The sequence below is a fragment of the Fringilla coelebs genome (assembly GCF_963513975.1).
Source record: "Fringilla coelebs genome assembly, chromosome: 6".
NCBI classification, from domain to species: Eukaryota; Metazoa; Chordata; class Aves; order Passeriformes; family Fringillidae; genus Fringilla; species Fringilla coelebs.
In genome coordinates this window covers 54368233-54384326 of record NC_140034.1, presented here as the reverse complement: position 1 = coordinate 54384326, position 16094 = coordinate 54368233, and the positions used below count along the sequence as shown (strand labels likewise).

At 52.8% G+C, this 16094-nt stretch overlaps 2 protein-coding genes across 2 annotated transcripts; both read left to right on the top strand.

Annotated features, from left to right (window-relative positions):
* Positions 1-6022: 6022 nt before the first annotated feature.
* LOC311155170 (proto-oncogene Mas-like) lies at positions 6023-9248 on the top strand (the record flags this gene model as incomplete). Its single annotated transcript, XM_084208101.1, has 1 exon — positions 6023-9248. One exon carries the CDS (start codon positions 6023-6025, stop codon positions 6941-6943), a length of 921 nt encoding a protein of 306 aa, XP_084064227.1. The 3' UTR covers positions 6944-9248.
* Positions 9249-14246: 4998 nt separating this feature from the next.
* On the top strand, positions 14247-15003 carry LOC311155522 (proto-oncogene Mas-like; the record flags this gene model as incomplete). The annotated part of the gene is made up of 2 exons (XM_084208743.1): positions 14247-14423; positions 14503-15003. The coding sequence occupies 2 exons, from the start codon at positions 14247-14249 to the stop codon at positions 15001-15003; spliced, it is 678 nt and encodes a 225-aa protein (XP_084064869.1).
* Positions 15004-16094: the final 1091 nt, after the last annotated feature.

The following is a 16094-nucleotide window of genomic DNA, read 5'->3' as shown; positions in this document are numbered from 1 at the left end:
GCTGATCTGCACAGACCCCTTTGCCTGCTGCTGCCCCACAGGGAACAGGTCAGTGCAATGTTTTCCTTCCTCCCTACCCCACCTTCCTCTCCTCCAGCAGCTGCTCTGTTCCTGCCACCCTCTCCCAGTGACCACAGTGCCCTCCCCTGCTCCTCTCTCTTCTCCAGTGCATCCAGTCTGTATCCTAACACTGAAAAGTGTCAGAATAAACTTTCTAACACAATGCAAAGCATGAGGAAGCAGGAATTCTTAACCAGCACAGGACACAGAGGGATCTCTCCTTCTATTGTTTGTATGGTGAGACTTTACAACTGGGTATTAATCCATTATAAACACATGCAGGTATTGAGAAGTTTTTCTTATCAAATACATAAACACCATTTACCTAGAAATCATTTCCATGCATCCACCTCCTACTCCAAGTCCTTTTCTGATCCTGGAGGTTCATTAAGAGGGGTCTCTCTGGTGGTCATATTCAATGCATGCTGCCGTATTAAAGGTGACCTTGCCTTGAACTTTGGCCATGCACTGTTGCTTCTTGTTCCTGAACCTGCCGCAGAACCACTGCAGGCCTCCTTATCTGCTTCTGCACTGGGTCCTGCCATGTTTGTCATCCTGTGTGCCAGCATTTTCATCTTTTCATCATTTTAGCCACTTTACTTTTGAACAACTTCAGAGGAACTGTAAATATTTATTCATTTTGTTATTTATTACCCTCCTGCTAACCAGCCAAACCCTGCCACCTCCCTCTCTCACCCCACCATTTCCACTGCTCTCCTTCCCTACACATCTCACTCCTCCCCACGGAATCCTTCCCACTGCAGGGAGCTGCTGCCCATCCACTCTGACCACAGCCAGGGCCACATCCCACTGCCTGCCCAGCGTCCATCCATGGAGGTGACCACCGTGTCCCCCCCTGCCAACTCATCCACTGAAGGAGATGATCTGTGTGAGCCAGATGTCCCCAGTGTGGCCACCCACAGTGTGACACTGCTCATCTGCCTCTGTGGGCTGGCCAGGAACGGGGCTGTGCTCTGCCTCCTCAGCATCGCCTTCACCACCAACTTCATCTTCACCCTGGCTGTTGCTGACTTGCTCTTCCTCCTCCTCCTGCTCCTGTTCACACTGCTCCTCCTTGCAGAGGATGTGGTCTGCTCTGCTGTCGTGCCCCTGGGGCACTTGAGCTTCCTTTTGCGGCTGTCGCTCTCGTGCTCCAGCGTGGGGCTGTACCCTGTGGTGTTCATGAACATCTCAGGGTGTGGCTCTGCAGCCTTCACTTCCTCCTGCTGCTGCTGCTCTTTCTTTTCCAGGCGCCTGCCGTGCGTGGTGATGAGTGCCCTGCAGTGCCCTGCTCTGCTGCCATTGCTCTCAGTCCAGCAGTGTCTTCCCTGGGCCAGTGTCATGAAGAGCACTGCCACGGTCTCTCATCTCCATGGGCACCCTCCACCTCCTCCTCTTTGCTCCCTTCATGCTCATTTCCAGCATATTCTTCTGCATTCAGGACTCATGTTGGTCAGAGAAGGGCCTGCCCAAAAGGCTCCACACTATTATCTTCCTCTCTCTCCTCATCACTCTCCCCCTCAGCCTCTGGAATTCCCTGCAGCAGCTCAGCTACACCATTCTTCCTTCCCAGCCTGGTTTCCTGCTTGCCTGCATCAACAGCACCATCAAACCCATCATCTAATTCCTGGTAGGAAGATGCTGGAAGAACTGCTCCATGGGGTTCCTCAGGAAATCTCTCTGGAGGGTCTTTTGAGGGCCAGAAGAAAACACTTCCAGCAGCAATGATTCCACCAGGGAATGATTCCAGGGCTTCCCTGGCAGTCTGAGCCTGTTGATCCCTTCCACTGCACTGACAAATCACCCCAGGACAGTGGCTGAGGGTTTCCTTAAGTCACCTGATGCATAAATATCCACAGAGTCACACTCCCATCTTAATTCCTGCAGGAGAATGGAGCAGGGAATTGCCAGGGCCAAGTGGAAGGGATGCTCTGCAGGGAGCACATTGGAGCATGGCTGTGCTCCTCCCTCATGAGTTCTAGAACACGATTCCCAAAAGGGATCATGCCCCACACGGCTGTGGTCCCAAACTCCCCCTGGCACCTGGTTCCTGCATCCCACTGAGGTCTGATATCAATAAACAGCACCGTGAACCCTGAGCTGCCTTTGCCCCCTCTGCCAGCGCTTCCCGGCTTCCTCTGGCTGCTGCTGCCAGCCGGGAATGCGGCTGGAGGGAGGGCACACAGCCATGGCTTGTGCTCCCTGGAGCAGCCATGGTCCCCAGTGCCAGAGCTGGGCTGGCAGGGACAGGATGGCCCAGGGGCTCAACATTCCCCACCCCGAGTGCTCTGTCAGTGTCACAGCAGAGATGTCCCTGCTCCCGGGTGGAACGGGGCTGGCGGGGCCCAAGGGGTCTGGGCGTGTCAGAGGGGGCAGGAGGATCCAGGAAGGTTCTGGATGCTGCTGGTCCCAAATGTCCTGGTTGGAGAGCAGCAGAGCCAGAGCTTCAACCTGGGGAGTGGCCATGGGATGGGATGGGATGGGATGGGATGGGATGGGATGGGATGGGATGGGATGGGATGGGATGGGATGGGATGGGATGGCATGGCATGGGATGGGATGGCATGGGATGGGATGGGATGGGATGGGATGGGATGGGATGGGATGGGATGGGATGGCATGGGATGGCATGGGATGGCATGGGATGGCATGGGATGGCATGGGATGGCATGGGATGGCATGGGATGGCATGGGATGGCATGGGATGGCATGGGATGGCATGGGATGGTATTGGAATAATATTCCAATATTACCGGATAGCACGTGTCTGGGCTCGTCCAGCCCTCGCTGCTCGGCCAAAGGCAGCTGCTGTGATTTTTCACCACAGAGATCCCTCTGGCTAGCTAGGAGTTGCAGCTAGACACTGAGAACAAGCCCAGGCTGGTAGAAACTCAGCTTTACCTCGGTGATAGTCCTTAAGCTAGGTGAAGAACGAAAGGAGTGGATTCTACGGCAGGGTTTAATCCAGAGCTTTATTCCAGGATCATAGATGTCTGAATCTTGGTAACAGCTACAGTAGAATACCGACCGCATGGTCCCCAGGTCCTTTTAAGCTCAGGAAGGGGGGGAGGGGAGAGGATAGGTGAGCTACCAACCAGGTGGGAGAGGGCGAGTCTCAGGGGACAATGACACTTGGACAGGCCAATGGCCCAGGGCTGAGGGGCATCTTTGAACTTCTGCCAATCACACGACGCTCTTACTGGACTGTTAAGTTTGATGGACATCACTTAGGAAGAGAAAGGGGGAGGGGAACAGGAAAGCTATACCTGGGAAAGGACTGGGAGTATGAAGCGGGAGATTGCAACACACTGCAACAGGATGGGATGGCATGGCATGGCATGGCATGGCATGGCATGGCATGGCATGGCATGGCATGGCATGGCATGGCATGGCATGGCATGGCATGGCAAGGGGAGTAAAGATGGGGCTGGGAAGTAATACCACAAGGAGCTGAAATAAACTTTCAAACACAATGGGAAGCATTAGGAAGCAGGAATTCTTTACCTGCACAGCACACACAGAAGATCTCCCCTTGTTCTGTGTGTGGCGAGACTTTGACAACAGGGGTTTTATCCATCATAAGCACACACAAACATTAAAGTGTGTTTCTTATCTAATACATAAACACCCCTTTCTACCATTAATTTCCATGTGTTCTGCTCCTGCTGGGAGTCCTTTCCTGCCCTGGAGGATCAGTCAGAGGGGTCACTGGTGTTTGTATTCACTGAGTGCTGAGATATTAAAGGTGACCTTGCCTTGAACTTTTCCTTTGGCCATGTGCTCTTGCTTCTTGTTATAGAAATTGCCCCAAAACCACTGCAGGCCTCCAAATCTGTATCTGCACTGGCTCCAACCACATTTATGATCCTGTGTTCTCCTGAGGAGCACATTGGAGCTGGGCTTTCCTCCTCCCTCCTGGGTCTTAGAATCCTATGGCCAGGAGGAGTAGGGACACTGCCGGGGTCCCAGGTGGAGTGGGGGAAGATTGAGATTGTTCCCGGGGGGCACTGGGGTCCCCAGGGACCGTCTGGGATGTTGCAAGTGGTTTTCAAGGGGTCAGGAGAGGGTTGAAGGGGGTCTGGAAGCCAGCAATCCCAAATCTCCCCAGTGGAGGAGAGCAGAGCCTGACAGGCCGCGCTCAGATTGGGGAACGGATCCGTCTGGGAAACCTGTGGGATGTGATAGGATGGGGTGAGGATGGAGTGTGGGGCGGGGATGGGGACAGGGATAGGGATCAGAATGGGGAGCAGGGATGAGGATGGCATGGGGATAGGAGGAGAAGCAGCTCAACTGTGCGTCCTTGGGCCAGAGCATGTTTTGGCAATGATCTCAGAGCCCTTTCCAGGAACAGGAGTTCTTTCTGACAAGCACCCAGCTGCCTCACCAGCACTGCCAGCACTGCCAGCATTCCAGTGCCACCAGCACCACCAGCATCCCTCTGCTGCCAGAGGGACAAGGACCACTCAGGGAAGAGAAATGAGGAATGGTAGAAACCTATCTAAAGAGGGAAGGCAGTTGGAGAATGGGACACTCTACAGGGAAGGACTGTTTCTCATCAGGAGGGAAAGAGAAGCCAATTTTTTAAAAAATCCATTTAGAGTTTCTGAGAAAACCCACTTCCTCTACAGGAAAAAAAAAAAAAAAAAAAAAAAAAAAGAAAGGAAAGAAACCACACCCAAGATAAACAACTCAGAGGAACTGAATTTCTGAAGTAGCCAAAGTTGCAATTTTTGACCTCCCCTCTCCCCTTTGTCTCCACCGAGACTTGGGGAGCAACATCAGGACAGGGCACAGAGAGGAGCCAGGGAGATGGGAATGGGGAGCTCCTGGTGACCTGGGCACTTTCTCCATCGTGTCCCTGACCTGGCAGGAGCCGCTTTAGGACACGGATCCCAAAGGAGCAAGAGGTACCAGGGAGCGCCACTGATCTGCACAGACCCCTTTGCCTGCTGCTGCCCCACAGGGAACAGGTCAGTGCAATGTTTTCTGTCGGGGAAGATGAAACAGGAAAGCCTTACAAATATGATTGCCTGACAAAAGATTTTGAGAATATAGAAACTATAAGTGAGACTGAAATGAAAGCAAGCTTTGAGATCCCTTAGTTACTGAACAACCGGAAAACAATGGTGTGGCCAGCTGAAGGTAATCCCCTTTTGATGAAACAATACCCTCTGCTTGCAGACAGCTCCAAGGGTCAGAGCAGACCCTGCCAGCTTGGCCGAAGGGGTCCGAAGAGTAGTTTTTAGGGTTTAAAATGTAGCACAGTATGGTAATGTAGTGATTTCTATAGGCTATAGGATTTGTATGTTGTACTGGATTGCTTAGTGAGAATCAGAATATTCAACACAGAAGATGATTTATTGTATTGTAATGGGAACTTCGCTCTCTTACTCTCTTACTCTCTTACACTGTCTCTCTTGCTCTTACTCTTGCTCTTAGCTCTTGCCATTTACATTCTTACCCTCTCATCCTCTCTACCTCTCTCTTCTCTCGGGCCGGCTCCGAGCTGCAGCTGGCAGCTCCCAGGAGGGCCCTGCACCCACGCCCTTTGCAATAAAATGCACGACCTGGCTTCAGAGATCTCTCGTCTCCATCCGTCCCGACTGTGCTACCCCCCGTCTCGCCTACAGTTTTCCTTCCTCCCTACCCCACCTTCCTCTCCTCCAGCAGCTGCTCTGCTCCTGCCACCGTCTCCTGGTGACCACGGTGCCCTCCCCGGGTCATCCATCATCTGCCCTGCACTTCCCTTCCACAACTCCTGCAGAACAGCCCAACCCTCCCACCCCACCATTTCCACTGCCCTCCTCCCCTGCACATCTCACCTCTCTCCACTGAATCCTTCCCACTGCAGGGAGCTGCTGAGGAGCCACATGATCCATCCCTGGATTCTCCAAGCACTGACTGCCCATCCACTCTGACCACAGCCAGGGGCTACATCCCACTGCCTGCCCAGCATCCATCCATGGAGGTGACCACCGTGTCCCCATCTCCTGCCTCACCCACTGAAGGAGATGATCTGTGTGAGACAGATGTCACCAGTGTGGCCATACACAGTGTGACACTGCTCATCGGCCTCTGTGGACTGGCTGGGAATGGGGCTGTGCTCTGGTTCCTCAGCCTGAAAATCAGGAACTCTGGCATCTTTAACCTGGCTGTCAATGACTTCCTCTGCCTCCTCTTTGTGGTTCCCTCCACCCTCCTTATCCTGGTGGAGGACATATCCTGCTCTCCTATTTTGCCTCTGCTGTATCTGAATTTCCTTTTCCAGCTCTCAGAGTTCTCCTTCTACTGGGGGCTGTACTGGCTGATGCCAGCCGGCTGTGCGCTGTATGTGCACAAGCTCTGGAAGCTCTGCTGCCACTGGGACCTTCCCAAGTGCCTTAGGTCGGTGGTGAACACTGTCAAATACTGGGCCTTCTTTGCTCTCTTCATTGTCATTTTCGCGCTGACATTGCTGTGCCCATCACACCAGCAGGAGCGCTGCCGGGCAGCTCTGATCTCCATGTACACCCTCATCCTCCTCCTCTTTCTGGCATCCCTACTCATTTCCTGCACAGTTGATTTCATTAAGGCCAAGCAGGGCACCCAGCAGCAGCAGCCCCTGAGGCGCAACATCGTTATCTTCATCATTGTGCTCTTCCCTCTCCTCCTCAGCATCTGCAATTTCCTGCAGCAGCTCAGTTACATCGCTGTGCCCTCACAGGTTGTTTTCCTGCTCACCTGCATCCACAGCAGCATCAAACCCTTCATCTACTTCTTGGCAGGGCAGCACTGGAGGCCCTGCTCTGTGCAGTCCCTCCGGCTCTCCCTCCAGAGGGTCTTTGAGGAGCCAAAAGAAAAAAAAGTCCGCAGAAATGATCCTTCCACAGAAACAGTGGTCTGAGCATGCTAATCCCTTCCACTCCTCTCCTGAAGGACCACTGAAAACTGGCTGAAGGTTTCCTTGATTCACCAGATTAATAAATATCCACAGGAAGCCCCTCCCTGTGGTGCTGTATTCCTGCAGGAGAAGGGAGCAGGGGCATTGCCTTGGGTGATTTTTGTGGCATGCTCTGCAGGGAGCACACTGGAGCATGGCTTTCCTCCTCCCTCCTGCATCCACATGGCTCCAAGCAGTGCAGCTGGGCTCAGTGCTGTTCCCCAGCTCTATTCCCCATGGAATGGCCCTCATGGCCTCAGCCACAGGGAATGAACTCCATCTCCTTTGGCTCAGCAGATGAGTTCCATGGTGTTTTCAGGGAGCTCTTGCCTGCAAAGAATGGGACACCCTAATCCCTGGGGACACACCCAGCACAGGCTGGCAGTGATTTCCCAAATCCCTGCAGGGCTGGTGCCTCCCAATGGCAGGAGAGGGGTTGGGATCATAGGGAGCATCCTTCCCCTTTTGTCCAGCAGAGCCAGCCCTGCATTCCCAGCTGATGGGAAGGGACACCAGGTAGGGCTGCAGAGCTGGGGAGGGACAGCAACATTCCCTTATCCTTTCAGTGGGAATTTGTCACATTCTTGAATCCCAGAATTAAATCCTTCTGAGTAAAGTGCAGGGTTGATAGTGAACTCCACTGAACTCCTGTGCCTGTACCAGAAAGCACATGGAATATGGAAATTCCCATCACCAGATACTTGGACCATTTAATTGCACAGAGATGAGGGGGTTGTGCTGCTCTCCTGCACATTGGGGCCATCCATCCTCTGGTTCCCCAGCATCAGTGTCCAAGGAAGCCCTGGACCACCTCCATCCTGAACCTGGCCACCCTCAGGAGGAGCTGCACAGCCACTCTGCACAGCAGCTTCAGCCACAGCCCAGCCTGTCCTGATCTCTGTCATTCTGGAACCACCCCTCAGTCAGATTTGCATTCATGGTTTTTGTTTCCTTCTACTGTGGTAGTCCCAGCCCCAGAATTTATTGAATAAACAATATCCAGGTTTCACTGCAGAGCCTGTCTCTGTTAAACAGTGTCCAAAATGGCTCATTTCCTTCTTTTATCCCATTCTAAAGCCTCTGGCTGGTCTGTGAGCAGGGCAGGTACCTGTCCCATACCAGAGCCCTTCCTAAGGCACGTGCCTGCAAGGGTTGGGATGATGTGGGCAGTGCCAAGAGCTCCTCATTCCTCCTGGGAGAGACCTGGGCAGCAGCCACAGCTCTTGCTCAGGGGAAGCTGTCCCTCCTTTTCCCACTGCCTTAAATCCAGGGGAAAGCAACGTGCCACTGCTTCTGGAAAGGGAAGAGAGAGTGAAAGCCATGGGTGGTGATTCAGGCTTTGAGACACACATGAGGTTAAACACCTAGGGAGCATTTATTAACAGTGTTGTTAATAATTAACAGAAGAGGCTTTGAAATCTGAGAGGATTTTTATCTCCATGACTCCCATTTCCTGTCCATTGGAAAGACAAAACTTTCCAATATACAACCTGTTATCCAGGGAACAACTCAGCCAGGGCCTCCCTCCCAAGGCAAGTGCAGAAGGATCATTATCCTTCCATGTTCTTTTTCTGCTTCCCAGCACCTTCCTTGTCTCCTGGGTCACCCAGGCTGCTCCCTACCTGAGCTTCCTTTCAGAAGAGCAAAGACTTCAAAGCCAAAGGTTTCCAGGCTGTCCCAGCCCATGGAAGAAGGAGGGATGGAATGAAATGATCTCTACCACTCTTTCCAACCTTTCCTGGGGTGACTTTATGATGCTGAATTGTATCCCCACTCATCTGTTTTGCCCAGAGATAGGTTTTGCACATTTAAGACTGGTTCTGAGCAAAGAGGGGGAGAGAAGCTGCAGCAGTTTGTTTTCAGAAGCTGCGCTCACTCCTCCCCATTCCTGCTCCCAGACCGTGCTGTCTGCAGCACAGACATGCAACAGAGAGCTCTCCTTGGCTTTTAGGTTCTTTTAGCGAGCTGAGGCAGAGGAGTTCCCTGCACTGTGGTTTTCCTTTATCTTGGAACTGTTCAAACCTGTTCTGGACTGAAAACCCAGAAGAGCACCAGGAGCTCACACCTGTGGCCCACTGGGGCCTGGGACACGGCATTTTCCAGCACTGGAGGGACGGATAAGAGACTGAGTGAGCCAAACTACACTGCACAACAAGGAATTTCTGAATTTCCCACTCTTCAGAACATCAAGATATTTTATTGTTTAATATTGTTTTCATTTTTTATGCTTGTGAATGCATTCCTTGTTAAATAAACAGGGGTTTTTTTACTTTTTTCTAAGGAAATCTTTTCCTGAACATTCTCGGGAAGGGGCTGCTTGAATTTGTTTTTTAGAGGGATCCCATTTGGAGGTTTCCTCCCAAATTTTCCCTAAACCAGTACACAACCCAAACCACTCCATGAGGATTCCTCACGTCATCCAGCATCCACCCCAGGCAGGAGTTCCCCTGCTGCACACAGCACCAGCCTGGCAGAGCTCAAGGAGCATTTGGACAATGCTCTCAAGCACAGGCTGGGATTGTTGGGATGTCCAGTGCAGGGCCAGGAGCTCAACTCCATGATCCTTGTAGGTCACTTCCAACGCTGGATATTTTATTGTTCTATATTGTGATGACTCTGTTTCATGATTACTCCACCTGATGATGGTTCCACTGTGTTGTCCCTATTCCCTGGCTCTGGCACATCCCCAAAAGCCCTCTGCAAGGCAGCACTACCAGAGGGGGTGAATTCCTTGGCACAGCTCCCAGCAGGAAGTAAATCAGAGGGTGGGCACTGCTGCTGGCCGAGGAGCCAGAGCACTGCCCCATTCCCACCATCCCACACAGGCACAGCAGCAGCAGCAGCAGCGTGACAGGCACTTTGCTCCACTGCCTGTTGGCACACTGGCTCCAGCTGTCCTGGCTCTCCTCATTCCAGCTCCCCTTGGATGCCTTCCCACCGGGCTGGCTCCAGCAGGCAGGGCTGGCTCCCTCCGTGGCAGGGCACAAAGTGCTCCTGGTGACACCTCTGCTGCTTCTGCTCCCCTCACACAGCTGGAGGGGTGACCAACAGAGACACCACAGCAACGCTGCTGTCCCCCAAACGTGGCTTTTCCCATCTTTTCCCAGCCACAGCTTCCATGTGGAGCAGCACAGGGAGGGCTGAGGGACAGGACAGAGGGCAAGTAGGATCTGGGAGCCTGGCCTGCTGTGCCTGGCACAAAAGCCAGGAGATACCTCCTTCCTGGCTGTGGGCAGGACAGAGCTGGAGCAGGAAAACAATTGGAGGAGGAGAGGATTGCCCATGGAGATATCAGAGAGCAAATGGCTTTGGGATGGATCTGAGCTGGACTCTCAGGTGTCAGCTGATATCACTGAGCTGCTGGATGCCTTCAGCAGGACATCCATTTCAATATTCCCTCCCTTTTCCCACACTATTTATGGCTTTTAATTCCCTACAGACCTCAGTTCTGCCCCCACAATCCATACCCAGGTTCCACCCAAAGTGGGGGCCCTGATTAAGGTGGAAGAGAAGAGTCTGACCTCGTTTCCTCTGGCAGCCTGGAGAACTTCCCCGCAGTGCACTCCCCTCACCTCCACCCTCCAGCTGCTGTCCCTGGCCGGGATCTTCAGGAGGCTCCCTGCAATGGTCCCTTGGGAAAGGGGAGCGCAGCCCAAGGGCGGCTGAGCCCCAGCAGCGCCCGGCGCGGGCTCTGTCCCAGCTCCTGCCACAGCCCCTGCTCTCCGTGCTGCCTCGTGTTCTCCAGGGCTCTCACACACAGGCAGCTGCTCCAGAGCCTGCCACGGGAGCAGGGCTCTGCTCCTCATCTGCTCTGCACTCTGCCCAGCAAATGAGCAACAGGAGAGAGCCTCAGCAACCACACCTGTGGCCAAGGCACTTGGTCTCCATCTCAGCCTCTTCCTTCATGTTTAAAGCAACTCCAATCCCAAAATCTTGTCTTTTGAACTGCATGAACTTGCCCCCTCTCTTTCCTGTGCCTGGATGCTCAGGACCCTGCTCTACATATGCACTGTGAAAGTTTCATTTCTGGTTCTAATCTATTTTTTCCCACTGGTATACAACAATTTCAGTGGTGCTTCCCCTTCACCATGCAGTTTCCAAGAGGATTCATGCAATAATAAATTCTGTGCATGAGCTGGAGCGTTGGCACACAGCAGAGGTATAATTTAGATTTCAGCAATGTCATTTCTCCTGAGAAGAGGCAAATCCATGCTGCTCTCTTGGCTTTAAACCTTAGAAAGTTGCAGGTTTCCTCGGAGTCATCTTCTACGCTCCCTTTGCAGTCAGAACAGCAGCCTACAGTGAATTCCATGGAATTCCTTGAAAGGTGAGGTGGGATGATTCCTTCCTCCCTGACATGTGCCTCAGGGATCTGGGATGCTTCTCCTGGAAACTGCTGGCCCTGGGATGAGAATTGCCCCCTCTCTTCCCTGTGACACCGTGCTTGTGTCCCAAGCTACGGAATCTCACATCCCCACACCAGCCCAATCCTTTCAAGGGCAAACACTTCATGATCCAGGATCTGATGGGGCTCCAGAAGAGTTGGAGAGGGACTTTGGACAAGGGCATGGAGTGACAGGACAAGGGGGAATGGCTTCCCACTGACTTAGGGCGGGGTCAGATTGGATATTGGGAAGAAATCCTTCCCTGTGAGGGTGGTGAGGGCCTGGCACAGGTTGCCCTGTGAGGCTGTGGCTGCCCCTGGATCCCTGAAAGTGTCCAAGGCCAGGCTGTATTGGGCTTGGAGCAAGCTGGGATAGTGGAAGGTGTCCCTGTTGGCAAATGAACACTCTGGGATCAGGTAAAAACAATCACAATTTTTCCAAGGACTGAGAAGGAGCAGGAGCAGCTCTGGTGAAGGGCTGACAAGGAGTTCCCAGCACCCTGGTCCCTAATAGCTTTCATTGCAACATCAGGGGGATTGGCAGTAACTGGGGTGGGCTCTAAGTGCTGATGATCTGGCTGCAAGCAACTGAGTGCTGCTCTTCCCTTGGGCTGTGTGAGCCTGGGGTAGAATGACAAAATTGGGAATTCTTGCCTCAGTTTTGCTTCCTTGGGCACAGGGAGGATTTTGGCAACGATTCTGGAGCTCTTCCCACAATGGGAGCTGTTTCTGACAAGCAGCCAGATGCTTCAACAGCAATGACAGCATTCCAGTGCCACCAGCACCACCAGCATCCCTCTGGTGCTGGAGGGACAATGACCCCTCAGGGAAGAGAAACAAGGAATGGTAGAGAGAGAGAAGGCAGCTGGAGTATGAGACATTCTGCAGGGAAGGAATGTTTCTAATCAGAAGAAAATGTGGAGCCATTTGCAAAATTCTTCATGTGGACTTTGACAAAAGCCAATTGCTTTGTGGCAAAGAAAAAAAGATATTCAAGATAAATAACTCTGAGGGAGAGGAGCTCTGACGTAGCTGAAGTTGTAAAACCACTTCCACCTGCTCTATGACCCCACTGAGCCTTGGGGAGCAACACCAGGACAAGGCACGGAGAGAGGAGCCAGCAGGATGGGAATGGGGAGAGTTCCTGATGACCTGGGCACTTTCTCCTTCATGTCCCTGACCTGCCAGGAGCCGCTTTAGGACACGGATCCCAAAGGAGCAAGAGGTACCAGGGAGCGCCGCTGATCTGCACAGACCCCTTTGCCTGCTGCTGCCCCACAGGGAACAGGTCAGTGCAATGTTTTCCTTCCTCCCTACCCCACCTTCCTCTCCTCCAGCAGCTGCTCTGTTCCTGCCACCCTCTCCCAGTGACCCCAGTGCCCTCCCCAGCTCCTCTCTCTTCTTCAGTGCATCCCGTCTGTATCCTAATACTGAAAAGGGCCAGGACAAACTTTCTAACACAATACAAAGCATGAGGAAGCAGGAATTCTTTACCAGCACAGGACACAGAGGGATCTCTACTTGTATTGTTTGTATGGTGAGAGTTTACAGCTGGGTATTAGTCCATTAGAACCACATGTAGGCATTAAAAAGTTTTTCTTATCTAATACACAAACACCATTTTCCTAAAACTCATTTCCATGCATCCACCTCCTCCTGCAAGTCCTTTTATGATCCTGGAGGTTCATTAAGAGGGGTCTCTCTGCTGGTCATATTCAATGAATGCTGCCGTATTAAAGGTGCCCTTGCCTTGAACTCTTCCTCTGGCCATGCAGTTTCCTCTTGCTTCAGAATTTACCCCAAAACCACTGCAGGCCTCCTTATCTGTTTCTGCACTGGTTCCTGCCATGTTTGCCATCCCGTGTGCAGCCTTTACATCCTGTGAGAAACAACTGCCCACTTTTTAAAATTTTCAAAGGTTTATTAAACCTTAACAAGAAATACAATAAAAGGAGTAAATAAGGAGAAGCAGTTCTGGGAGCTTCCCCCATGGCTGCCTACTACGAGGCTGGCTGATCTCCAAGATGGATGCTTCAACTTTGATACCCTGGGGGTTGCATCAGCTAAACCTGGCCCCTCCCAAAGTCTGTCTGTCAGCCTTTCTTTGTGTTTATTGATGGAGCCTGCCTTCTTGCAGCTTGACTGCAGGGTCAGCAGTTGTCATGGTGCACATCCCCCCCCAGCAATGAGTTTTTGTGCACCCCTTCTTTCTACCTGTCCCAGATGACTCAGGGTCTCTGATGGCAACAATACAGGGGAGGGAGAAGGGGACTATGGGGAGAACAGGGGACATCTAAACAACAGACTACAGTAACATAATTTTACATCAATAAAGCTTCTATTAATATTCACACAGTATTCATGCATTAATTGTGAGAGCCAATTATCTCATTATCCATCTATAACACATCCTTTAAAATTTTGGCCACTTTCCTTTTGAACAATTTCAGAGGAACTGAAAATGTCTATTCTCTGTTATTTATCAAACCCCTGTCCAAACAGCCCAACCCTCACCCACCCCGCCTCCCACCCCACCTTCCCACTGCCCTCTCCCCTGCACATCTCACTCCTCCCCACAGACTCCTTCCCACTGCAGGGACCTTCTGAAGAGCCGCATGATCCATCCCTGGATTCTCCAAGCACTGACTGCCCATCCACTCTGACCGCAGCCAGGGCCACATCCCACTGCCTGCCCAGAATCCATCCATGGGGATGAGCACTGGATACCCCCCTGCCATCTCACCCATTGAAGGGCATGATCTCTGTGATACAGATGTCCCCAGCATGGCCATACCCAGTGTGACACTGCTCATCTGCCTCTGTGGGCTGGCTGGGAATGGGGCTGTCATTTGGGTCCTCGGGTTCCGCATCCAGAGGCCCACCATGAAACCCATCACTGCCTACATCCTTCACCTGGCCATCATCAACTTCCTCTTCCTCATCTTCAAGGTCCCCTACACTCTGTTCTCCCTGCTGGAGGATTTCTCCGGCTCTGCCATCGTGTCCCCAGCATCCATACTCTTCCTTTTCCTCCTCTGTGATGTTCTGCACCGTAGGGCTGTACCGGCTGACGGCCATCAGCATCGAGAGGTGCAGGTCCATGCTCTGCCCACCTGGGCTCTTCTGCCACCTTCCCCAGCACCTCTCATGGGTGGTGGTCAGTGCCGTGCTCTGGGCCCTTTCCATCACTGCCATCGCTGCCATTTCTGCTGTGAATTCCCTGTGCCAGTCACAGGAACACAAGCTCTGCTGGGGGGCTCTCATCTCCCTGTATATCCTCAGCTTCCTCGTCTTTGCTCCATCCATGCTCATCTCCAGCACAATCCTCTTTGTTCATTTCAAGGGTAGCCCCCAGCAGCAGCAATCCAAGGGGCTCTTCTTCCTCGCTGTGCTCCTCACTCTCCCCCTCAGTCTCTGGAATTTCCTGCAGCAGCTCGGCTACACCACTGTGTCCCCCCAGGTTGTTCTCCTGTTTGCCTGCATGCACAGCAGCATCAGCCCCTTCATCTACATCTCAGTAACAAAGGGCTGGAGGAATTGCTCCATGGAGTCCCTCAAGGAGTGCCTCCAGAAGGTCTTTGAGGAGCCAGGGGGGAGCAGTGCCCCCAGTAATGATGCCACCAGGGACACGGGGGGCTGAGCCTGTGGAACCCTTCAAGTGCCCCGATGCAGGACTTGGGGCAGTGTGTAGGGGTTTCCGTGAGCCATCAGATTACCAAATATCCATGGTGTTACCCGCCTGCTCTGTATTCCTGCAGGAGAAGAGAGCAGGGGCAGTGACAAGGGCCATGGGTGAGGCATGCTCTGCACAGAGCACATTGGAGCATGGCTGTGCTCCTCCCTCCAATGTCCTAGAGCACTTTACCCCCAAGCGGATCCTTCCCAACACAGCTGTGACCCCAGAATTCCCCTTGGTACCTGGTTCCTGCATCCCACTGAGGTCTGATATCAATAAACAGCACCGTGAACCCTGAGCTGCCTTTGCCCTCTCTGGCCAGCGCTTCCTGTCTTCCTGTGGCTCCTGCTGCCAGCCAGGAATGTGGCTGGAGGGAGGGGACACAGCCATGGCTTGTGCTCCCTGGAGCAGCCATGATCCCCAGTGCCCAGATCTGGTCTGGCACCGGCTCAGTCAGCACGGACACGACTCAGGGGCTCAGCATTCCCCCCCCAGACTGCTCTGAGAGTGTCACAGCAGAGATGTCCCTGCTCCCGGGTCGAGTGGACTGACGGGGTAAGGGGCGGGAAGCATCCCCAGGGAGTCTGTGTGTGTCGGAGTGAGCAGGATGCGCCAGGAAGGATCTGGATGCTGCTGGTCCCAAATGTCCTGGCTGGAGAGCAGCAGAGCCCAACAGGCAGAGCCTCAACCTGGGGAGCGGCTGTGGTATGGCATGGCATGGCATGGCATGGCATGGCATGGCATGGCAAGTTGGGTACAGATGGGGCTGGGAAGTAATACCACAAGGGGCTGAAATAAACTTTCAAACACAAAGGGAAGCATTAGGAAGCAGGAATTCTTCACTTCCACAGCAGACACAGAAGATCTCCCCTTGTTCTGTGTGTGGTGAGACTTTACAAGAGGGGTTTTATCCATCATAAGCACACACAAACATTAAAGTTTTTCTTATCTGATACACAAATATCACTTTCCTAGAATTAATTTCCACGTGTTCTCCTCCTACTGGGAGTCCTTTCCTGGTCCTGGAGTTTCATTCAGAGGGGTCTCTGGTGTTT